The sequence below is a fragment of the Ranitomeya variabilis genome, chromosome 2 (genome assembly GCF_051348905.1).
Source record: "Ranitomeya variabilis isolate aRanVar5 chromosome 2, aRanVar5.hap1, whole genome shotgun sequence".
Lineage (NCBI taxonomy): Eukaryota > Metazoa > Chordata > Amphibia > Anura > Dendrobatidae > Ranitomeya > Ranitomeya variabilis.
This window is the reverse complement of record NC_135233.1, coordinates 442,714,719-442,739,706: the sequence shown is the minus strand read 5'-3', so window position 1 is coordinate 442,739,706 and position 24,988 is coordinate 442,714,719. Positions and strand designations below refer to the sequence as shown.

At 41.9% G+C, this 24,988-nt stretch overlaps 1 protein-coding gene across 4 annotated transcripts in view; it reads left to right on the top strand.

The window, feature by feature from the left end:
* Positions 1-23,658, top strand: part of LOC143806513 (receptor-type tyrosine-protein phosphatase eta-like) — a 28,926-nt gene extending 5,268 nt beyond the window's left edge. The window contains exons 4-7 of one of the 4 annotated variants that reach the window (XR_013221489.1): positions 671-946; positions 10,367-10,642; positions 12,458-12,790; positions 15,958-17,605. Coding sequence is in view for 3 of the 4 variants with exons in the window: in XM_077287131.1 (XP_077143246.1) it covers positions 671-946; positions 10,367-10,642; positions 15,958-16,061 (656 nt within the window). In the remaining variant the exon portion in view is untranslated. Of the gene's footprint in view, positions 1-670; positions 947-10,366; positions 10,643-12,457; positions 12,791-15,957; positions 17,606-21,138; positions 21,211-22,413 lie in introns of those variants that run through there. The other 3 variants (XM_077287132.1, XM_077287133.1, XM_077287131.1) reach the window with 3 other exon arrangements.
* The last annotated feature ends 1,330 nt before the right edge of the window (positions 23,659-24,988 follow it).

Sequence of the window (24,988 nt, the reverse complement as noted above, 5' to 3'; positions counted from 1 at the left end):
TGGTGTGCGCATGTCCAAGGTCCCGAATCCTGCACAGGGGTGTGAAAATAGCAGCGATGTCCGTTATTCCATTGGTGGTCGGTGGGCGCGGCCATCTTGCTTTGGCCGCGCGTGCGCAGAAGCGGCGCTCTGCTGGCCGCGGCTTCAGGAAAATGGCCGCGGGCATCCGCGCGTGCGCAGATGGCTATCGCGGCGGCCATTTTCGTGAAGCAGAGTTCGCATCTCGGCTTCACGAAAATGGCCGCCGCGATAGCCACTATGCAGTCAGGCTGAATATTGCAATCAGAACACAGCTATGTTAGAATAGGGCTAATCCGCGTGCCAAACCATGACATAATTCTGTCATATATTTCATGAGAAAACCCACAGCAGAACATATGAACATATAGATTTCAGTCATCTACAAAATGTGAGTGACAACCTGTGTTCCTTCTAAGTTGAGCAACATGGAAAGTGTTAAAACAATACAATAATGAGGCTAATCTTAGATATATCTGTCTACTGAGTGTAGTATTTTTTACCACTATTATTTCCAGAATGCACATCTTAGAGGGACCAGTAGTGACACCTCGACAGTAAAGAACATCTCTAATTTTTATGTTACATCCATGTATTATTACAAGTTTGTGTTCTAATTTGTGCTTTTGTGACATAATTCTTCCTATTTCAGAACCGATATCAGTGAAATCTCTGCAGATCAGCGCTGTGACCTCATATTCTGTGTCTCTGACGTGGAGTAAACCTGATGAGTATCAGACTTCTTACAGCTACAGAGTCCAGACCAATGTCACCTCATCAGCCACAATGGTGAATAATACAATATTGACAAATGAATCAGCGACAATAATGAATCTGACACCAGGAGAAACATATACATTCCTGGTCTATACAAGAGCTGCCGATAACAGCACTGAATCAGATCCAGTGTCAAATATGACCTGCACAAGTGAGTATGGACTGACTAGCGCATGTAAGACAGCATAATAGGAAATATTTAAAAAAAACATTTGTCATAGTTTTGCATCTGCAAAAAATATGATGAAATTCTGTAAGAAATATTATATCTCTCCACTCACGGGTTGTCCAGAAATTCAAGGATTCTGTAAAAATAGGACACTTATTTTCAGTGACCATAAAAAAGTTTTTAAGGCATCTGATTTTTTTGAAGCTGAAGAAACTTATACAGATTATTTTGACTGTAAATATCCTTATTTCACAGTTTACAGTAAATGCAGCTGATGTCACAATTATGGGTTGGTGGACATTGATCACTTATAATCATAATGACGTATTATGGTTTTCCAATGTGTCCTTAACCCCTTTCCGACATCGGGTGTAAAAGTACGGCAATGTCGGACTCCCTCCCTTTGACGTTGGCTCCGGCGGTGAGCCTACATCTTTTTCAGCACGTCAGCTGTTTTGAACAGCTCTCTGACAGAAAGATTTATTTTGCACTTCTGGCAAGCATGCCGGAAATCCCGCCCATCGGTGACCCCGTCACATTATGGCGGGTCACCGTTGGGTTGGCATGACAACCAGAGGTCTCCAATCTCCAGCAAACCTCTATGGTTGTCATAGCCGGATTGCAGATGCAATAATGGGCGATCAAAAGATCGTATCTGCACCAAAATGGTATCATTAAAAACATTAGCTCGGAGACTTCCGGGAGGCGGAGCTAGTGAATGGCCGCTTCTTAGCTGAGCTCCTGGATCAAGAGCGCAAAGTTCATCTAAAGCGCTGATTTATTACACCCGAAATCCAGGATAAGGTCCGGACAAGGGATACCGGCGGTAATCCCAGCTCTCCGGATCCCCCAGGGAGTCAAAAGGCGCAATCAGCGCCAAGAACACCGCAGCACCCTGCACTGATCCCAGCCAGCAAGGTCGGAGACAGAGAAGAGATCAGAAGAAAGGAACGTGCGGCACACAGAACACCGATCCAGGCCGGTGAAGAAAGCAGGAGCTGCTGGAAAGGTCTCGAGGAGTACAGAGGCAGCGAATAGCTCCGGAGAGACACTGAAGATCAGCGCGGGAAAGGAAGGTGAGCCGGCGCCATTTTCCTAGACAGCACACCAGTCCTTGCAGAACGCTACTCGCCGTCAGAGAGGAGAGGGGAGCCGAATCACACCGATAACAGCTGTTGTCAAGACAAAGTAAGCGGCGCAGATAATATATACATTAACTTGGCACAGGGGGAGCCGGTGACGGCGGCGGGACCTAGAATATACTACAAGAGGGCGTGCTAAACTATCCCCCCTCCATTTTGTGGAAACTGCTCTGTGAGATCTTGTGGTGGTCGGCGGTGCTGGTGTAGCAGAGTGCACACGGCGCCTCTGGCCTGGGTCAGTGAAAAAGAGAGTCTTTTCAGCAGGAATACAGGAGGAATACCTGGCGCAGGACGATCTGCACAAATTACATAGCAGGAGCTCTGATCTGATCTCTATTACAACTCTTTAAGAGCCACAGTGTTTATTTGCAACATATTTGGTTGGCACAGAGTTTTGAGCAAAAATTCACCTAATATAAAGGATAATCAGATTCATCTCCAAATGTAGCTACCAAGCATAAGGATATCACTAATAACTTAACAAATATCTCGGGCTTACATCTCACCATGGAAAAATTTATGGGTAAAGGCGCCAAGGCCGGTAGAAGTTCTACACGTCACCAAGCAGGCACTTCTCCGGTGCCTCATAACGCTGACATTAACATAGACAATCCACAGTCTATTGCAACAGCTATCATAGAACGACTGATGCCTGAGATAGACAACCGTTTAGCAGCTTTCCAAACATCATTGGACACAATAGTCTCACAAGTTAATACCCAGGGCACACGCATAACAGATGCGGAACAAAGAATATCAGACCTGGAGGACTCTACCACAACTCTCACAGACAAACTTGATGAGAAAGAAAAGACTATTTCAGATTTAATAGACAAAGTAGATGACCTTGAAAATAGGTCCCGTCGTAACAATTTGAGGCTTATAGGCCTCCCAGAGTCAATCCCTCCCTCGGAGCTAGTGAAAATCACATCTGAATGGCTGCCTAAGGCTCTGGGGGTTTTACCAACATCAGGCGTCGTGGCCATTGAAAGAGCACATAGACTAGGACCCCTGAGAGGAGGAGAAGGAGATAGGCCGCGTCCGGTCATTTTCAAAATCTTGGACTTCCAGGATAAAATTCGCATATTGGCTGCATTCAGAAAACAACGTACTCTTTTGTATGAGAACCACAAATTATTACTGTTCCAGGATTACTCAGCAGCTATGGCGGCTAGACGCAAAGCCTTCAATCCTGCCTGTAAAATACTGGTGGACAAAAATATTCGTTTTAATCTGCAATATCCTTCGATTCTGCGATTTGTCATGGAGGGGAAAAATTGGTCTTTCAGTGATCCAGGAAAAGCTCTGGAATACCTTCGGGAAACACCCCAGGCTCACTCTAATTCTGTTAAATCTTGAATGAGAAGGCTACTTTAATATGTCATTTTTAAGTGATATCATACTTATGCTTGTGCTAACATTCTCATGCCTTTAAGCGGCATGTTCATTTTCTATGTTATGTTTACTTTAAGGTTGAATACATTTGTTATTGTTATAAAATTAAAATGGGGGGGAATTTTGGGAGAGGGAGATGGGCTCTGCTTACATACGCTTAGATCTTGGTTCCGGGGAGATCCTGCTCTCACTCGCTGGGATGGGTGGGGATCTCACTTACAACTTTTACAGGTGGGTCTGATGGTCACACGAAAAGGGATAGGTTAATGACCGATCATGTAGACACCAAAGATACCACTATCCGCTCCTTACAATGGTGCTCATGGAATGTCAATGGACTTAACTCCCCAGTTAAGAGGAAAAAGGTTATACACTTTCTACAAAAACAGAACTTCCACATTATTTTTCTTCAGGAAACACACTGGGTTAAGGGTAAACACCCCTCTTTGTTTAGCAGGAAATATACACTTTGTGCTGAGGCCTCATACACAAAAAAGCAACGGGGAGTAGCCATACTGATATATAATGGCCTCAATTATGAGATTCTAGACACTTTTGAAGATCCTCAGGGCAGATTTCTGCTGGTCAAAATCATGCTTGAGGGAATGTGTTTTAATCTAGTCAACATTTATGCTCCAAATGCGCCTGAGGCTCAATTTCAAGTTAAATTAAGAGAGAGACTGGCGGGCTGGGATACGTCACGGGTGGTGATAGGAGGTGACTTTAACGAGGTAGCAGACATATCTATGGATAGATCTAACCCTAGGGACACTCATCGTTCAACGCAGGATAGTGGCATCCAATCACTAATAGATCACTTTGATTTAATTGACATATAGAGACTACAACACCCTTTAGAGAGGGACTACTCTCATTACTCTCATGTACATGACTCAAATGCCAGGATTGACTGCTGGTTGTTACATGAATCTTTGTTACCCTTAGTAACGCAATCGAATATACAAAACATTCATATATCGGATCACGCCCCAGTGACGTTTCAGTCCAAATTAGTATACCCAATCCAACAGGAGTGGAGGTGGCGCTTTCCTTCATACCTCTACCAATCAGATGATTTTAGAAAACACCTAGAAATGTCATGGGAGGTATATAAAAATGATAATCAGGTCCACTGTGATAACACACACTTGTTCTGGATGGCCTCTAAAGCCGTGTTGAGGGGACAAATTATTTCATATGTCAGTCATAAAAAAAAAGACATTATGAATAGAGCCAGAGACACACAAAAATTAGTAACTCAAGCCTATAAAGATTTCAAATTAAATAACACTCCACTGACAAGGGAAAAATTTTTGAGGGCTAAGGAAGAGGCTGACACTTTGGCCCATGAATCGGCTCTATTTAACTTAGACTATCAAAAACAAAAATATTTTAAATGGGGTAACAAACCGGGGAAAGTGCTGGCATCTCTCACAAGACCATATAGGAAACCGACAAGAATACACAAAATTCAACAACGCAATGGTCTCACCCTAAATAAAAATGAGGAGATAGTGGATGAGTTTCGATCTTTTTTCAGCGAATTGTATAGGTCAGAAACTGGGGGAGGAAGCAGGGAATTCCTCAAAGACAACCTTGCCCCGACACTTACAGAGGAAGAGAGAGTGATCATTAACTCCCCAATAACACCTTCGGAAGTTATACAGACTATAACTAAACTTAAAGTATCTAAAGCACCTGGTCCTGACGGGTTCAGCAACGAACACTATAAGATTCTAGGTTCATATATAGCTCCTTATTTGAGTGAGTTCTTTAATAAGCTAGTGGAACTTGGCCATATACCCGACCGATTTAACGAAGCAGTAGTTATTGTTCTCCCAAAACCAGGTAAAGACCATACTCAAGTCGAGGGATACAGACCTATTTCATTATTAAATTCGGATTTTAAAATTTTCACAAAAATTCTGGCAGACAGACTACAGAAAATCATGCCAAAATTGATATCACCTCAACAAACTGGATTTATCCACGGGAAATCCATTACATACAACATTAGGACAGCAGTGAATGCCATATCTTATAGTAGAGCAAATAAACACATGAAAACCATAGTAGTAAGCCTAGATGCGGATAAGGCGTTTGATAGAGTAGCATGGAACTATCTATATGATCTGTTATCATTCCGAGAGTTTGGCCCGTGGTTCAGTGATGCGGTCAAATCAATCTACAAAAAGCCAATTTCTAGGATGTCCGTGAACAGTGTCCTATCCAAACCTTTTGAGATTCAGAGGGGGACCCGACAGGGATGCCCTCTGTCTCCACTATTATTCGACATAGCATTGGACCCATTCCTGAGAAAATTACAGAATGAGGTGACCTTCGAGGGGGTGCGGTTGGGAACCACATCGGTAAAAATCTCGGCATTTGCTGATGATATTCTTCTATTTATTACCAACCCGGTTAGAGCAATCCCAGCCATTATGCATATATTGGAGAGTTTTGGTAAATGCTCTGGATTCAAAGTTAATTATAGTAAATCTGAGGCCCTGGCAGTTTTTAGATCGGGGAGGATGAACGACCCCACATTCCCATTCCATTGGTGCCAAGAATCCATTAAATATCTGGGGATACGGTTACCTGCGGACCCATCTATCTTATATAGAGTTAACTACAAACCATTAATCTCCTCTATAATTAATCTTCTACACTCCTGGAAACACTTTACACTGTCATTCTCTGGTAGATGCTATTTAATTAAAATGATAGTTTTTCCCAAGTTACTTTACGCCTTTCAGACTCTGCCCCTTCTCTTAACCCAGTCAGATCAGAATTTGTTAAACCTAAACTTTAGAAGATTTATCTGGGGGGTTAGAGGTAGATCACGTATAAGTCTTGCAAAACTACAAGCGACCAAGTTGGAGGGTGGTATTAACTTCCCTGATCTGAGAAGATATAATCTAGCGGCCAATCTCAGATATGCAATTGATTGGATCAGGGGTCTTTCTCACTTTGCAAATGTTGAAATAGAGCAACAATTTTACCCACATATTTCACTACCAACTTTATTACATCTGGGTGGGGAGGAACTCCCAGTAGGAATACATGACCACCCGTCTTTATGGCAAACGTTGCAAACTTGGCGACAATGTAGAAAAATTTGTGGTTTAAAATACAATCTATCCCCATTTCAGACCTTCTTGGGAAACCCGAGGTTCATGGAGGGCTCCGTATCGTCCTTTTATAAGATTTTGGCTTCTCAGGGATGTGGGCAAGTAATGGATCTCTTGGATCTTAATTTTTCAATAATATCCTTTGAAACGGCATCACAACGCTACCCATTATTTAACAATAAACCGTTTTTATTTCTCCAAGCACGTAGCCTGGCGCAGAAATATCAGACCCTAAAAGAGGCGGTTGAGGGGAGGATCAATCTAGATGGGTTTATCCGAAATGCTAAGTCTAATCCGGCCTCTATAAGTAACATTTATTCAATCTTGCGCCGGAGGTGGGTGGGGGAGGGGAAAATCACGGGTGTGGCAAGGTGGCTGAAAGATTTGCCTGAATTGGAGGTGGGTGACCTCTTTGAAGCTACTATGACACAAAAGAAAATTCTACCATATAGTAGCTATACTGATATGGCACTTCTAATATTACATAGAGCCTATATTACACCTTGCATGCAATCTAAGATGTCCCCATCCATCATCTATTCATGTTCCAAATGTAAAACCCATAATACTGACATATATCATCACTTATGGAGCTGCCCGCAAATTCAGAGACTTTGGAGAGAGATACATAAAGAATTGCAAAAAATTTGTGGAGCCGGTTTTGTACTTACTCCACAATGGGCTATTTTTAATATCCTAGATGAAACATCTCGAAAACTACCCAAACACATCAAAGCAACACTTGTGATATGGGCCTCGGCAACCAGGAAGAGTATTTTACACCAGTGGTTGAATCCCTTAGTCCCTTCACTTCCTTTTATTCGCACAAAAATACAGTTCATTTTTAGGATGGAGTGGTTGGAGGCACTGACCAATAAAGAAAAACAAGTAGGCAAATTTTTTTCCACATGGGCTACCTTTATTCCATCACTTCCCTTAGAAACAAGGGAGAAACTGAGAACACAGTTTGAAGGTACTCAATGGTATTTACTGCAGCGGATAGGTGGTGAATCACCAGTTCCATGAAGATCTTTTGGGTTAGGTGTAAGCAGAGTTTGGAGAGCCATGTTTGGGTTTATGTTGGGTTGGGAGGGTTTTGGGATGCAATGTTAATGGTGTTGTCACAATACTGTATTATTGATTTTGGATTTGTATGATTTTATTAAAATCTAATAAACAGATTTTCAAAAAAAAAAAAAACATTAGCTCAGCCCGCAAAAAAAATATGCCCTGACTCAGCCCTAGATCACGAAAAATGGAGACGCTATGGGTATCGGAAAATGGATCAATTTTTTTTTTTTTTTTTTTTAACAAACTTTGGAAAAAAATTTCACCACTTAAATAAAAAAGAACATAGACATGTTTGGTGTCTGTGAACTTGTAATGACCTGGAAAGCATGAGAATCATAATGGCAGGTCAGTTTTAGCATTTAGTGAACATGGTAAAAATAAACAAAAAAACAAGTGTGGGATTGGACTTTTTTTGCAATTTCACCACACTTGGAATTTTTTTCCCGCTTTCCAGTACATGATATGTTAAAACCAATGGTGTTGTTCAAAAGTACAACTTGTCCTGAAAAAAACAAGCGCTTACATGGCCATATTAACCAAAAAATAAGGGGAGCAAAAAACGAAAACTCAAAAACGAAAATACCTCCGGAGATTAAGGGGTTAAAAAAATATCGTCTGTCCATTTTTTTTAAGCTGTACAAAAAAATAAAACACCAAGATGGCAGCCTTGACTGGTATTTGGACGCCAGCCAGAACAGGAGATCAGGGAGGGCTCGTTCTTCAGATAGGTACTGTTGCCAGAGATGAAAACCATATTTATCAGATATTTATGGCATGGATGGACTATAAAGGTCTCTCATGTTACAATCCCTTTATCCCCTTCCTGATCTGTGATGTACGTCACATGACGGATGCAGGTGTATGGAGCGAGCACGAGCCACACTCCGATCTCCGTTGTAAACCCCTAAAATGTCTCACGGCACACATTTATATATACCATATATTGCTTGTGGAACATTTCCTTGAATCACTATTCACTTTATTCTGACATATATAACACAGTATACTCTTACATGGCTGCAAAATTAAGTACATTTGTCATTCAAAAGCTGTGTCATAGCGTCTATGCAAGATCTAACAGCAACCATATTGGATTTTAGTCAGATCTGCCATGTTTAAGTGTGGTAATTGCATTATTATGGTAATTGTTATATTGGTGGGAAAGACTGCTGACAAGAAGCTGAATATAGAAATACTAGATGCAATAGTGTGACATAAACTTTGCTATGATTCTCCACAGTGAAAAACTCCTCCATCTTCCCTTCTGCTAGAAGGTTTTTCCAATGAGAGGAGATTGACAGGAGTTGCAGCCAATAGGAAGCAACTGTTCCTCAGTAAGCTATGTAGGAGGCATGGCCTTAGTCTGTGAGGGAAATTCTGACTGAAATTTCTGTCAGATGACAGATACAGAAAACAATGATTTCTGACAGGAAAATGGAAGGTGTGAGAGCTGATTGTAAAGATACTGAGAGGAAGGAGGCTGAGGCCAATGAGAACTAATATATAATGTGAAGAAAATCAAATATAATAGGTCTTTCTGAGGAAAAACATGTCTCATGGCACACATTACTGTATATATATATATTGCTTGTGGGACATTTTCTTGAATCATCATTCATTTAAGATTTCTTTCTGTGTCCATTAGAGACATACATTGCAAATGTTTCTCTCTGAAGGATGCCACCGTGTAGTGAGCTTTCACAATTTATACCGCAGGCAGCCACTGCAAAACTGAACAGGTTAAAACATGGCCGCCAAAGTAGGAGCTGTTCTAGAGTATATTCAGACACTGGAGCAAATTCACCAGTTTGGTGTAAAATTTAAAAGTTTTGCAACTTTTGGTGTCTTTACCAAACTATGACAAAATTTGGTCCGAACCGCCGGTGGCAGTGCCAGGAATTGATGCGTAAGTTTCTTGCATTGCACTCGCAAGTGTGACACCGGCCTAAATCAGCATTTTATTTATACAGCACTGAAAACGCAAAATTAAAAAAGACAAAATTGCAGTTGTTCATTCATCCCACCTACAAAAAAAATGTAATACAAAATTAATAGTCTTTCAGAGATGCAAATTATTTCATTTGATGAATTAAGACTTCCCTTAAAAACCAAGACTCTGTCCTTCATATGCCCAGCATGACATGAAGACTTATTTTGGTTACATGTATATTAAGCCTGTGAAGTGGTTTTTTTTTTAACCCCTTTCCGATGTTGGGCGTAATACCCTCCCTTTGATGTGGGTTGAGCCCACATCTTTCCTGGCACATGTCAGCTGTTTTGACAGCAGCTGCAGCTCTTTCAAGGAGACCACACACAGGAACACTTGGCTGAGTGCTCCTATGCTCTCTATGAGACAGCTTATCTTGGGCCTTGCAAAATCAGAGCTGTTGGATCATTCTCTCCACTGACATCTGTTGGCAGACAGTTGGGAGGCCCCGCTTATACATTAGACTATCTGCCCATCCCTTTGATATCTGCCGATTTTAGTCTAATGTGTATGGGGCATATAGACTTTTATATCTTTATATCTGATGAAATCGCAGTCAGTTCTCCGCTCTCACCTGGATTTTTAGGTTTTGGACAGTGGCTACCTATTAGATAATGCTAAACGCTGCAGTCTCATTTTATATCTGCACTGATTGTTTGTATTTGTTTTATTACAGAACCGTTGTCAGTAAAATTTCTGCAGATCGGCGCTGTGACCTCATATTCTGTGTCTCTGACATGGAATAATCCTTATGAGAATCAGACATCTTACGGGTACAGAGTCCAGACCAACATTGCCTCATCAGCCACAATGATAAATAATATAATAGTGACAAATGAATCAGTGACAATAATGAATCTGACACCAGGAGAAACATATACATTCCTGGTCTATACAAGAGCTGCCGATAACTTCACTGAATCAGACCCCATATCACTAGCTACCTACATAGGTAAGGAAAAAAAAAATCCATGCTGCTGATACATAATATATTTGTTTCCACAGTTTTGTGTGTAACAGCCTTTTACCTCGAGGAGGTATTGTCAGAATGATTGTTGTGAACTTTTGCTCTTGATAATTTTATCATTGATTACATATTTTCGAAACTTTCAGCGCTAGTTATCTGAAATTCATCTGCCCGTGTGATTGGTCCTTTAATCCTTTACCCCCTTCTCAACCTATGATGAACTGGTATATCATATGTCAGGTCCCTATCTATGATGCAAGCTCAGGAGCTCAGCTCGCATCTTTCGCAGCAGATCATGACTGTGTTATTCAGCTATCATCTGCTTCTAATAGCCGCAAGTGGAGCTGTTAGAAGCAAACGATGGCTGAATAATACAGTCAGTTAGCGGCCCAGGGGCAGCACTGTTTTAACTGCCAATTGCCCCCCTGTTGACAAGATTATGGAATGCTGATGGGTTGCCATGACAGGTCAGGGTCTACTAAAGACCCCCGAGCCTGTCATGAGGTTACTCCTATGAAAAACAATCTTTTGGCTGGTACTCATAGGAGATCGTAATTTCTGCCGTACGTAGCAAGAAATAAGAGCTGCTGCTTTCTGACTTCCTCTAAATGTCAGTTACGTCCAAACAAAGTCATAGTGAAGCAGCCGCTGATTGGCTGCAGGGCTCAAGTGGTATAACAATACCACGCAAGCCCCAGGAGACTCATTGCTATCATCACCGGAATGGTAACAATGAGGAGTACAAGCTGTTTTTATTTTATACAGGGGAATATATAAACTGAGAAGGGGTAATCTAAGTAGTGGGCAACCCCTTTATTCGCGCAAATGCTGATGCCAATAGCGACCAAGGCATCTAAGAACCACGCTTCCCTGAAAATAAGAACTACCCCGAAAAAAAGTCCTCACATGATTTTACTGGAGAACGCAGCGTTTTAGACACAGCGAAAATACCCTGCGTCCAAAACACTACAATTCCTGATCGTGGGGACGTAGCCTAATGCTCCGCCACACAGACTGCTCTCCCTTTATACTGACTGCTCATTATGCACCCTTCCCTCATAGACTGCACCTTATGCTTCTCCACACAGATTGCTTCCCTTCATACAGGTTTGGAGGTCCTTCCTTATAGAGCAAGTAGTAGTAGTGGTAAGATAGGAGTAGTAGTCTGCGCTGCTGATGTAATTTAAGAAATCCAGAATACGGTTTACAGGACTGACCATGCCATTTATTCTCCATGCGTTTTGAAGTTGGACCAAGAATAGTGTGGTTTTCCTGATGAAAACGTTGGTCCATCTTGGAAACACTACTACTCCTATCCTCCCACTGCTTGCTCTATTTGGCAGAATCTCCCAACCAGAGGGTACTGCAGCAACTGTCAATCCTTGGACCTCCGGACTCTAGAAATTGGCCTGACAAGACAGAAGCTGCCTTTAGACTCTTTAGCAATATTCAGCCTTCTGTTTTAAAGCTTTGGTTTGTGTCCGGATTTTGCCACTGTCCTCACCCTTTACATTTTTCGTGGCTTGTTCATCTCTCTGGTTTGATCTTTGGCTTTGACGTTTGATATACCTCCACTTCGTTCTCTGGATTACTTGTACCTTGCTGACCTTTGGATTGCGATACGTGGCAGTGGCCAACTTTCTATCCCTGCCACATTACTGAAACACTCGCTACTAACCGGAGCTTATTCAGAGGACTGTGGCCTGGGAATCCAAATCGCTAAATCCATACCTCCTTTTAGAGGTCCTTGGTGAAAAACAGGAAAATCCTTTAGACTTCGCATCTTACTCTTTTTTTTAGCACCAGACTGGTTGGAGTGCACGTTTCCACTGATTCAAGGTACGTCTGCCTGTCAATTATTACTTTACTTAAATTATATCAGAGGTAACTGCTGTATAACTAACCTGTCTGTGATGTGTGTTGTTATTCTCGGTTCCCGGACAAGTTTTCATCTCACTGAACTATTACAAGTCAGTTGATGTTCTTGGAACCTCATGGACAAAACCAGCAGAAAACGTGAATATCATCAGGAGATGCTCAATAATATTATAAGATAAAAAGAGAAAATATACAAAGAATCAGGAGCACTTCTGATCAACATTATTAGATAAAAAATAAATTTCAACTCCCAAGGTGAGAAAAAGTTAAAAGGCATTTATCAATACTTATAATACCCTTTATAAATATTTATCTTTAACCACCAACCACTTTTGTAATTTGCTTTATTATAACATTCCCTACTGTTCTTCCTATTCTGCTAATCCCTATATGTTTTTTTTTAAACTTTACTTTCTGTAAAGTTTCGTTATAGTGACATTTATATGAGCCAGCAATGATCATTCATAAGAACATTAATTTCTGATTATATCGACCCATGTAAACATGCCGGAGATGACCTGACAAACGAGAAAAATGCTCAGTCATGAGCTGTATAGGGAGAGAATGATCATGTTAATGATCATTCTGATACCATCAAATTCATCACTCTGTGCAAACAGGCCAGTAAACAAGCACCTTGTGTATAGTCAATCGACACTTGTTAATGGATCAAGATCGGCCCTTGTTAAATGCAACTGTCATGCTCGCGCCCAGACTGGTTGGCGCGGGCGTGCGGGGGAGTGGCCCCACTGGACCACAGACCAAACCTCCCTGGAAGGGGCGTAACTAAGTAGCTTCCTAGGTGTTCGCTGGAGCCTCTGATGGTGAGGTCAGACTTGTGCAATAGGAAGCTACCAGGTACCACTCCAGGGTGGAGTCTGGTTGTGGCTGCTGATCCCACCGGGGAACGGAACATAGACAAGCAAGCGGGCATGGCTGGCACATAGGCAGGCAGACGGGTACAACAGGAACACTGTCAGGCAGGCGGGCACGGCTGGCTCTCTGGTAGGCAGGCGGGCACGGCTGGCTCTCTGGCAGGACTGGTAGACAAGACTGGTACACTGGAAGAACCGGTCTGCAGGCAGGTATGTAGAACGGGTAAGAACTGTTCACGAGGACCTAGGAATAAGTAGATAAAGACCGCAAGAGCGGATGCAGAGCGAAAGCACAGGAGCTAGAGCCAAGAACAGAAATGCAGGAGGCGGAGCCAAGAGCTGGAGGCGGAGCCAAGTGCAAAACCGCAGGAGGCGGAGCCAGGAGCTGGAGGCGGAGCCAAGTGCAAACCCCGCAGGAGGCGGAGCCAAGAGCTGGAGGCGGAGCCAAGTGCAGACAGGCAGGAGGCGGAGCCAAGAGCTGGAGGCAGAGCCAAGTGCAGGAGAAGTAGAACCGCAAAGAGCGGAGCCAGGTAGAACCGCAAGGAGCGGAGCCAGGTAGAACCGCAAGGAGCGGAGCCAGGTAGAACCGCAAGGAGCGGAGCCAGGTAGAACCGCAAGGAGCGGAGCCAGGTAGAACCGCAAGGAGCGGAGCTAGGTAGAACTGCAAGGAGCGGAGAGGTGCTGCGGGAGGGGTCTCTGCAGCAAAGCTGAGCAGAGCCACAAAGAATGTGGAAAGAAGCTGCAGCAAGGGATAACTGCAACAGCAGAAGATAAGCTGAGTAGAAAGGAGCAGAAACGCAGAAGTGAGGAGCAGAGGTAAAGTCACAAAGGTTCAGAGCAGGCAGAGCTGCAAGAGTGCGGAGTGAAAGCAGACTGAGAATATAAGGAAAGACAACAGGGAAGGAAGCCAAAGACTAGGAGACAGAGATAAGACTAAGTACAGACAAGGCAATGGAACAAGACACAAGGACAAAGACACTGGGACCAGGATATACTGCCTCCTGGTGGGCGGACAACAAGACCAAGGAAATAACACAGAAAATCCTCCAGAGAGGGAGTAACTCAGAGAAAGGCCAGGCAAACTCAGAAGCAAGACACTAACTGAGCTAACACATTGCACAGGCCCAGAACACTGGGTGGAGCTGAACTAAATACTGGAGGTCTCCTGGCAATTGGTCAGGAACAGATTGGACAGATGCACCTGATTCCTATAAGAACCAGAGAGTTCAGGCGCCGCCCCTCTATACACAGAACCATTAAGCATGCAGAGAGCAGAGACATAGAACATGGTGCTGGCATAAAACAGAAACCACATAATGACCTGGAGCAGTGGGTAAGATAGTGTGAGAAATGCGAGGCCATGCCGTGATGCCAGCAGAGTTGTTACAGCACCTTTAATTTTCTACCACTCAGAAAAGTATGTCTCCCAACCAGAAACTGCATTTCCCTATTATCCATGTAGGCTTAGCTGCTGTTATCCATCTGGAATCCTTCATCCAGGTTTCATATGTACAGTATATCCCTAAAGAAATGATCAGGCTCAGTAATGTGGGTCCGTACACCTTACCCTGCAAAGGGCGGTGTACAAACTCACCAAATTACTATTGAGCCCGTACACCACTCATATAGACGCTGCATGCTTCAAAGTGGTGTTTTGATCGATCAGTGTGGTTTTTCGGATTCAGACCTACACCGATCAGTAACAGTTTGCACACCCTATAACATATTAAAAAAGTTATGTTTTGAAATAATGATCAATCTCATATACCTGAAGAAGAGCTGTTGTTGTAAACCAAAGTACTTTCAAGCATATGTCCAGGCATACATGAGCAATTCACAATCATTTTAAAAAAATCACGTGTAGTAAAGTGTGTGAAGCTTGGGAAGCTTGGGGAAAAAAATCTACTCTTATAATTGTGCTATAAAAATTAGCTCTTTTAATGTTTCTTTTAAGATTTCATAGGTTATAAGCTGAATATAACAAGGATTTTTAGGATGCTTCATGCAATTAAAAATATAGGCGTGCAAATGAGAAAAGTATGTATTTTTATTCTTCTATTTGCCTTCTTCTTCTCCAATAATAATAAACCACTTGAATAACTAAAAAAATATACCGTAGTAATAACATATGAATGGTCATAAAATATAGGTATAAAAATAAAAAAGTTCCTGAACATTTCAAACTCTTGTAAAATTTCTCTGGAAGTCATTAGAAAATTAAAGGGCATTCTGACCAAAAATAGGACGTTTATATAGAGTAGTGGTGGATTGTGAGCTATGATCGGCTCTTTCCATCAATTTTTTTTATAGCTTGAATAAATTTTGCCACAATTGTGCCATTAGAGGGTTGTAGCAATTACTAGAAGGCAAAAGCCCTGGTAGACTCGGATAAAGGCAATGCTCTATGGTTTAAAAGTACAAAATTCACCCTGCTGATGATGTGCTATCTGATATTAGTCACATTACATGATAAGCTAGCTCTCTTCCTTCTGGAGGAGACCTAGTTTCTCTGTTTTGTAAATCTTGACTTTTGATTTTTTTTTATAGGTTACCACCCACCTCATGCACGGTTCTATTTAAAGCATACAGAGATTTCAAAGAAGAAGCTAACACTTATGTCAGCTATATCTTCAAGCAAAGAGAGACATTGAGATCTATGTGCAATCATATGAGATAGATGTTCATGTAGGTGATGAAACAAAGACTCGAGGACCACTTGACTTCAAGTAAGACGAGATGAAGCCTCATTAGCCCTGGTGTAAAAGTCCAAAATTACCACGATACATTGACCACGTTGAAGACCGTGCAGATAAATTCAGTGACTCACAGATGACTTCTTCTCTGATCAAGCCACTCACCTTTTTATGTTCTCCATCCTGCCCTCACCATCTTAAAGATTGCTACATCCACCATTGTACTCTACAGAAAAAAAAGAGATACAGATGAGATACAGATTGCTCTGTCACCACTTTAAAGGGCCCCACTAATTACGATAATCATCTTCTGATTTTCAGAGTTAGCATCTCTGGCTTTAATGTTATCAAATACAGATATCATCAATGAAGATCAAACTCTTCCACAAGCTACACTTAATCTTTCTCCTTTACTACAACAGCTCCTCATAATACAAACTCAACAATCAGCTCAGGTATAATACACATATACATATCTATTAATGCGGTTTTCCAATATATAGGAGACATTTTTTTTACCACATCGTAACTTACATTTTTGGTGATATGAATAGAAGAGACGTACTGAATACAGTTCGCAAATCAGTACCTGCAATAAAAGGAAAAAAAAGTTCTTCTAATTTCCCCACTCTTGACTTTCAATCCCAGGCCTCCATAGATAATGCAGTACATTGAATCTATTGTTAAACCTAATAGAAAGAGCCACAGAGAAAGACTGAGGGGCGAGCAGGTGCAATGGATTTTAATGAAGCCTGGGTCACTCTTTGATTATATGATAGGTCTTTAGCTGCTAAAAAATGTCTGTCATTTAGCTATGGTTACTTTCTCAACCATGAATTGTGTCTGCATCATTTGGTGCGAAAACTTCTCTGGCTCCACTTTTTCAGCACCCTCTCTACCTCTATATAAATGTCCCATCTATTGTGCCATATATGGAAATGGTGGCCAAGATGGTAATAGGGTGTCTTATCAAACACTGTTTAGTAATAATGACCCAGTATTTGTGCCCATAATCAAGTAGGATCAAGGGGCAATGTCTCTCCTTGTGGAGCGTGACATGTTTGGCATGCCAGAGGCTTATAAGCTATGCAATGCATTTCTGGGAAACTACATAGGCAAATTGCCTCTTCAGAGATGAAGAGGGCTGGGACTTTAGTGCCACCTATTGGAGTCCATATCAATATCCTTTGAGTTAGGATAAAAGCCAAAACAGAATCTCAATTTGCAGACACCTCTGCGCTCTAGATATCATCAAAGGCAGGAAAGAGATGAATGCTGATGAGAACCACCAGTACGTCTTCAAGGAAAAAGTATATAAAATAATACCCAATACATTATTCCAAATGACAAACCCAGTATCATGAATGGTGTTTATATCTCTTAGAATCATCATCAGTCCTGTCATGTGATCATTGTATTTATATAGTAAAATGTTTGTTATTTTTTACTTAAATATGATGTACGACATGAAGTTATTAAATACATTTTGGGTATGTGTTGGATATAGAGTCTACAGTAAATCTTTGTCATAGTCTGTCTATTATGTGTATTGTCCGTTCTGTTTTCATATTTGTATATATGTATGACCTTTACCTACTAAAGGACAAAGTCAGCTGTAACTAAAGTGAATGTCAAAGTTTATCTTCATGTTGTTCAGGCCAGGATTCACACATTTACGTTTTGCAGTCTAAGTACAAGGCTGTCAGGTTCTGGTCAGGAGACCCACGGCCGGTTCGTACATCATGGTAACGAATGTGTGATTCCAGCCTTAGCATGGAAAAGCTGAAATATGGCCCCCTCCTCGATGTACAGTACAGACCAAAAGTTTGGACACGCCTTCTCCTTTAAAGGGACTCTGTTACCTGAATTTGGAGGGAACAATTTTCAGCCATAGGGGCGGGGTTTTCGGGTGTTTGATTCACCCTTTCCTTACCCGCTGGCTGCATGCTGGCTGCAATATTGGATTGAAGTTCATTCTCTGTCCTCCATAGTACACGCCTGCGTAAGGCAAGATTGCCTTCTGCAGGCATGTACTACGGAGGACAGAGAATGAACTTCAATCCAATATTGCAGCCAGCATACAGCAAGCGAGTAAGGAAAGGGTGAATCAAACACCCGAAAACCCCGCCCCTATGGCTGAAAATTGTTCCCTCCAAACTCAGGTGACAGAGTCCCTTTAAAGATTTTTCTGTATTTTCATGACTATGAAAATTGTACATTTACACCGAAGGCATCAAAGCTATGAATTAACACATGTGGAATTATATACTTAACAAAAAAGTGTAAAACAACTGAAAATGTCTTATATTCTAGGTTTTTCAAAGTAGCCACCTTTTGCTTTGATGACTGCTTTGCACACGCTTGGCATTCTCTTGATGAGCTTCAAGAGGTAGTCACCGGGAATGGTTTTCACTTCACAGGTGTGCCCTGTCAGGTTTAATAAGTGGGATTTCTTGCCTTATAAATGGGGTTGGGACCATCAGTTGTGTTAAGCAGAAGTCTGGTGGATACAGAGCTGATAGTCCTACTGAATAGACTGTTAGAATTTGTATTATGGCAAGAAAAAAGCAGCTAAGTAAAGAAAAACGAGTGGCCACCATTACTTTAAGAAATGAAGGTCAGTCAGTCCGAAAAATTGGGAAAACTTTAAAAGTATCCCCAAGTGCAGTGGCAAAAACCATCAAGTGCTACAAATAAACTGGCTCACATGAGGACCGCCCCAGGAAAGGAAGACCAAGAGTCACCTCTGCTTCTGAGGATAAGTTTATCCGAGTCACCAGCCTCAGAAATTGCAGGTTAACAGCAGCTCAGATTAGAGACCAGGTCAATGCCACACAGAGTTCTAGCAGCAGACACATCTCTACAACAACTGTTAAGAGGAGACTTTGTGCAGCAGGCCTTCATGGTAAAATAGCTGCTAGGAAACCACTGCTAAGGACAGGCAACAAGCAGAAGAGACTTGTTTGGGCTAAAGAACACAAGGAATGGACATTAGACCAGTGGAAATCTGTGCTTTGGTCTGATGAGTCCAAATTTGAGTTCTTTGGTTCCAACCACCGTGTCTTTGTGCGACGCAGAAAAGGTGAACGGATGGACTCTACATGCCTGGTTCCCACCGTGAAGCATGGAGGAGGAGGTGTGGGGGTGCTTTGCTGGTGACACTGTTGGGGATTTATTCAAAATTGAAGGCATACTGAACCAGCATGGCTACCACAGCATCTTGCAGTGGCATGCTATTCCATCCGGTTTGCGTTTAGTTGGACCATCATTTATTTTTCAACAGGACAATGACCCCAAACACCCCTCCAGGCTGTGTAAGGGCTATTGACCAGGAAGGAGAGTGATGGGGTGCTACACTAGATGACCTGGCCTCCACAGTCACCAGACCTGAACCCAATCGAGATGGTTTGGGGTGAGCTGGACCGCAGCGTGAAGGCAAAAGGGCCAACAAGTGCTAAGCATCTCTGGGAACTCCTTCAAGATTGTTGGAAGACCATTCCCGGTGACTACCTCTTGAAGCTCATCAAGAAAATGCCAAGAGTGTGCAAAGCAGTCATCAAAGCAAAAGGTGGCTACTTTGAAGAACCTAGAATATAAGACATATTTTCAGCTGTTTCACACTTTTTTGTTAAAGGGAACCTGTCACCTGAATTTTGGCGGGACCAGTTTTCAGCCATATGGGCGGGGGTTTCGGGAGTTTGATTCACCCTTTCCTTACCCGCTGGCTGGATGCTGGCTGCAATATTGGATTGAAGATCATTCTCTGTCCTCCGTAGTACATGCCTGCGCAAGGCAAGATGACTGGAAATGCCAGTCAAAAAGATGCCCCAAAACCTCAGAAAGGATTGGAAAATGAAAAAAAAAAATCAAACAAGCACTCGGGAATCAACCAAAAAACATACAAAAGACAAAAAGTGCTTTAGGAAAATAAAATAACTGTGTTTTCTGAAGCGTCCTTCTCTTGAAAGCCTTCGCACCTCAAAGAGGCATCGTGTGCATATGTACTTTTAGTTAATAATAGTGGATGAACTGTTATAATCTTTTCATACCACAAGATGTCAGTCTTTTCATGAAAATTCACAAAGTTTAGAGTCCCGGAATGCGGATTGCACTGTATGTTATATAAACCCCAGGTGATTATCAGACTTGACATAAAAAAATAAATAACAATTCTATTTCTAAATATACATATATTGACAGAGATATTGTGATTATATATTTATTTATTTATTTTTTTGCCGAGTTTAGCATTAATATGTATAAGGGAGCCGGGTAAGCTAGCTGATGGCCGAATGAGCGCTCATATGTGTAGGGCTAGCCTTAGGGCTCATACTCACTTGCGAGAAACTCAGATGAGTCTCGCACGGCAATACCCGGCACTGCACCCGGCACTCAGATCGGAGCGTGCGGCCGCATAGCAATACATGCAGCCGCACTCTCCTCTCCTGAGTGCTGGGTGCAGCGCCGGGTATTGCCGTGCGAGACTCATCCGAGTTTCTTGCAGGTGAGTATGAGCCCTTACTTTGAGAATATAACATTGAGAGTGATCCTTAAAGAGGCCGGATTAAAAACACTTTATCGATTTGATGGGGGGTCACCCAGCAGCTTGGGGGAAATACATACAATAAACATGGCCAAGTAAGTGAAAGTCTAGTACATAGGGAGAGAGGACTCTGCTCACAAGGGATTACAATCCTCAAGATAAAGGGGAAGGAGACACTAGGTGAAGGGAGACGCTGTTCATAGGTTATTACTAAATAGGATAAGGATAAGTCATCAATATCAGATCGGTGGTGGTCCAGAACCTCAACCAACCAGCTGTTTTGAGTTATGGCGGAGGTTAGATCTGTACAGAGGACAGTGTAGCTCTGTACACGGAGTAGTGACCGTTTTTAGATACTGCAGATAATCTCTTATTGAGGTGAATGTGACCTCAGCTGCTTTACCTGGGAATGGCGTCGTCATGCTCAGCTCCATTCATTTTATTGGATGATTAATATTTTAAGCCTGTAAAACTCTCTTTAATTTGTCACAGATTGGGTAGAGTCTGACAGATTGGGGAAGGATGGGAGAAATCTTGGAGACAGTTGCCTGAAGAGCAGACAAGGTGAGAGGAAAACAAGGAAGGAAGTAATGTGAGGACTGAAGATTATGTGTGGAAAGGTAGTGAGAGATAAGGTCAGAGATGTTTGGAGGGGACAGACTATGGACATTATTATTTAGAAGAAAATTCTGGGGTTAGTAGGTAGCCAGTGAAGAAATTGGAGGAGAATAGTAACAAGGGGAGAGGTGGATGAATCGGACTGCAACATATCACTTCTTATCAACTCTAATAAAAAAAACTAGCAGAAGATTTGAACGATGGTTCAAATGGAGACAACTTTCAGAAGAGACTTGTAAAAATTACCAGTCGGACACTTCCTCATCTCAACTACTCAGGATAAACACACATTCACTATATACTCCATTTTTGGAACATTTTGTATTTAAAATCTCCCCGATAATGTGCACCGGATCTAATACGGCTGACAGAGGGCCGGTATTTGTGTGCGGGGAGTGTCTGAAGTGCCTGTACATCGACTAACGTTCCCAGCACATCACCAGGGCAGGAGCGTCTCCCGGGAACAGTATTAGGCCACGTGTACACAGTCTATATTTTACATCAGTATTTGAAGCCAAAAGCAGGAGTGGGTAAAAAAAGGCAGAAGTGGTGCAGATGTTTCTACTATACGTTTCTTCTGATTGTTCCACTCCTGATTTTGGCTTCCAAACACTAATGTAAAATACTGACCAAATACTTATCGTGTGAACGTGGCCTTACATCTCGCCTGGCTTCTTTGTGGTGGGAAATAAGTCAGTAAAGGCAGCTGCTTCCTTGTCTTCTGCTGCTGGCTGTAAAGAGAGCAGTAATTGTGATCAGTTTGTCCTCTGACTGCTTCACTTTGTGCAGACAGTAATACATCTCAGCTGCGCTGTGCAGAACACAGGACTCAGAAGACAAGGATGACACTGAGGGTTTTACTGCCTCCATGGTAAATCAGGGAAGATAGCTGTCAACAGGATGATTGTTGTCTTACTGTAAGTCTATAGCCAGCAATATTGTGAGGCAAGAGCAATATAACCGGCTCTGTGAATCATCTAAAAATATCATGTGGCATCATGTGATGTCAGGTAGGCATTCCCTCATGAAGTTCATCTCTTGTCTTATAAAGATATAAGAATATTTTAAATAATCAAATATTAAATAATCAAATTTACATTGTCAGAAATTTTAACATTTTCTAATTGCTTTTTTTCTATATCTTTACAGAGGAAGTTCAACCAAACTGAAAAAAAGTTTATTTTAATTGTATTATTAGTGGAGTACAGACACAATTTATGGAGTTCAATACTTTTAGGGAATTTTATAAACCAAGTGACAGCTTCACTTTTACTTACTTTTGATTTGCATTCTTTCTATTTGCCTTATCTGGAATGTTAACCAGCCATACTATGATGCCTCTGGTCAAGGGTGTGCTCCGCAATGTTGCCGGTATTATGATAGAATATAACTTCTGAGATTTAAAACAAAAAAAAACATTTTGTGGTTACTAACCATTGATCCCCTAGTGATAAATGATAGTTGATAAAATGACTACAAGCAAGAGGCAACACCATGTTTGTCCTTTTTAAATTCATATGATCGTCTTTGGGGGTAGAGGGTTTTCTGGTGCCCCTAATTGGTGATAGCAGAAGGAATGCAGATGAACACTGGAAAAAGTTCAGGATCACTTTTGTTGAAATATGTTTGGTGCAACAGTTCCATTACTGTCTACGAGTACTTAGTTCAAAGGGAAAATATACTCCAAGCAAATGTGGCGCTAAGCACCTTAGGATTTTTTGAATGCATCCACTTCCAGTGAAAAATGTTAATAAAAATTCATTTATTTTCTCAAAACAAAAAAAGGAAAAAATAAATAAATAATATTTTTAAAACACAGTACAACGTGTTTCGGCTGCTATTTTTACAGTGCAGCCTTCATCAGGTAGCAAAAAAACCCAGACATACAATAAGCACTATAAATACTTTATAGTGCTTATTGTATGTCTGTTGGTGCGTATCCATCATGGCATCCGCCATCTGATATTGTTATTCTTACCTCCTGATGAACCGTTACAGCAGGGAAACGCGTCGGGGTGCAGTCTACACATGATAAGTGATTCCATTTTGGCATTTTGGTTTTTTTTGATAATGCACAAACAGCATCTGACCTATGGATTGGGCAGGAACTATTAATATGCCATTTTTGAAAATTGGCAGGACTCTGAACATTTTTTACCTTTTGTGCATTACTGCCCTTTTCCAAGATGGCGTCTTTGGTCTCATGTGCACTGTGTCTTCCTGCTATAAAACTCCACCCCAGCCTTCAGTCTGTGCTAGAGTATTCTGCCTTGCATCCAGCTCCTGATCTGTGATTACTCCCTGGCTATATACCTGCTCCTGTGAACCTGTGTGGTGATCCTGCTACTCTGCTCTGAGTTCCTGCTGCATACACCAGTTCCAGTAATCCTTCATCTGCTGCTCGTATTTACTTCCATCTGCATTTGCTGGACATGTAAGCGTTTGCTGCTCTGCAAAAACCTGGGACTATTAACCAGGCCTCCCTGGTTGAGCTAAGATATTATTTGAACTGCCTATGAGCATATCTATCTGTGTTTGGATTAAGACAAGGATTTATTCGTGTCAAGTTTCCTCAAGAATAATTGTGCTTCATAGACTTTCTGCTTGATTGCATTTTCCTTTGAGGTTTCCTATAGACTGCTAAGCTGCGTTTAATATTTACACCAAGTGTTGTGGACTTGAGTTTCTCTCTGCACCTGTTTGAATCACCGTGTGATAATATAGACTTTACCACTTATAAAACTGTGTCCTGTAGTTGTCTTGTTCCATGCAAAGAGTCTCCTGAGTTATCCCCTATAATTATTACAGGATACTCTAGCCATAAAAAAGAAGGAGACTGCTGGAACAATGACTGCAGAAAGCAGACTAGAGCAGGTGTTTTCCATAATTAGATCACTGCAGAAAGATGTGGAAGGTCTGCAAAAGAAGTTTGGAAGCTTTGAACACAATCAACAAGTGTTTGGACAAACTTTGCAGGACTTAAGCAACCGCATGGCAGCCCAGGAAAACAAACTTGCTGGCATAGAGTCCCAGTATGGACGGGCTTTTCAGGACATAAGCACGCAAATGGCTGCACAAGTGACTTTACCATCTGGGCAACCGCCACCAGCTAGCCCACCTAAGTTGCCCCCATTCAGATTTAATGGTGATCGCGACAAATTTCGTGGCTTTGTGAATCAATGTATGCTATATTTTGATGTGCATGCTGACCATTTTCCTACTGATAGATCCAAAGTATTGTGTGTAATAATGCTACTGACCTCACGAGCGCTCGCCTGGGCGAATCCGATGATTGAGTCTCGAGACCCACGGTTAAATAACTTGGATGATTTCTTGGCCGCTATGGCATTAATGTTTGATGACCCTAATCGCCGTGCAACCGCTGAATCTGCTTTGTTGTCTTTACGCCAGGCTAAACATTCTGTTATTGAGTATGCCACTGAATTCAGGAGATTAGCGGTAGATACCAATTTGGACAGTTATGCACAATTGCCTATTTTTAAAAGGGGTCTGTCTAGTATTATAAAAGATGAACTAGCTCGCTCTGAGTCACCCCAAAAGCTAGAGACATTTATACAGCATTGTGTCATGATTCTCAATGGCGAGAGAACATAGCCCAGCATATATGAGAACTAGCTCTTGGAAGATGGAAACTACTGACCATGAACTAAACCTGCCGCACAACTAGAAGTGGCCGGGTAGCATGCCTACGTTTTTTAACCCT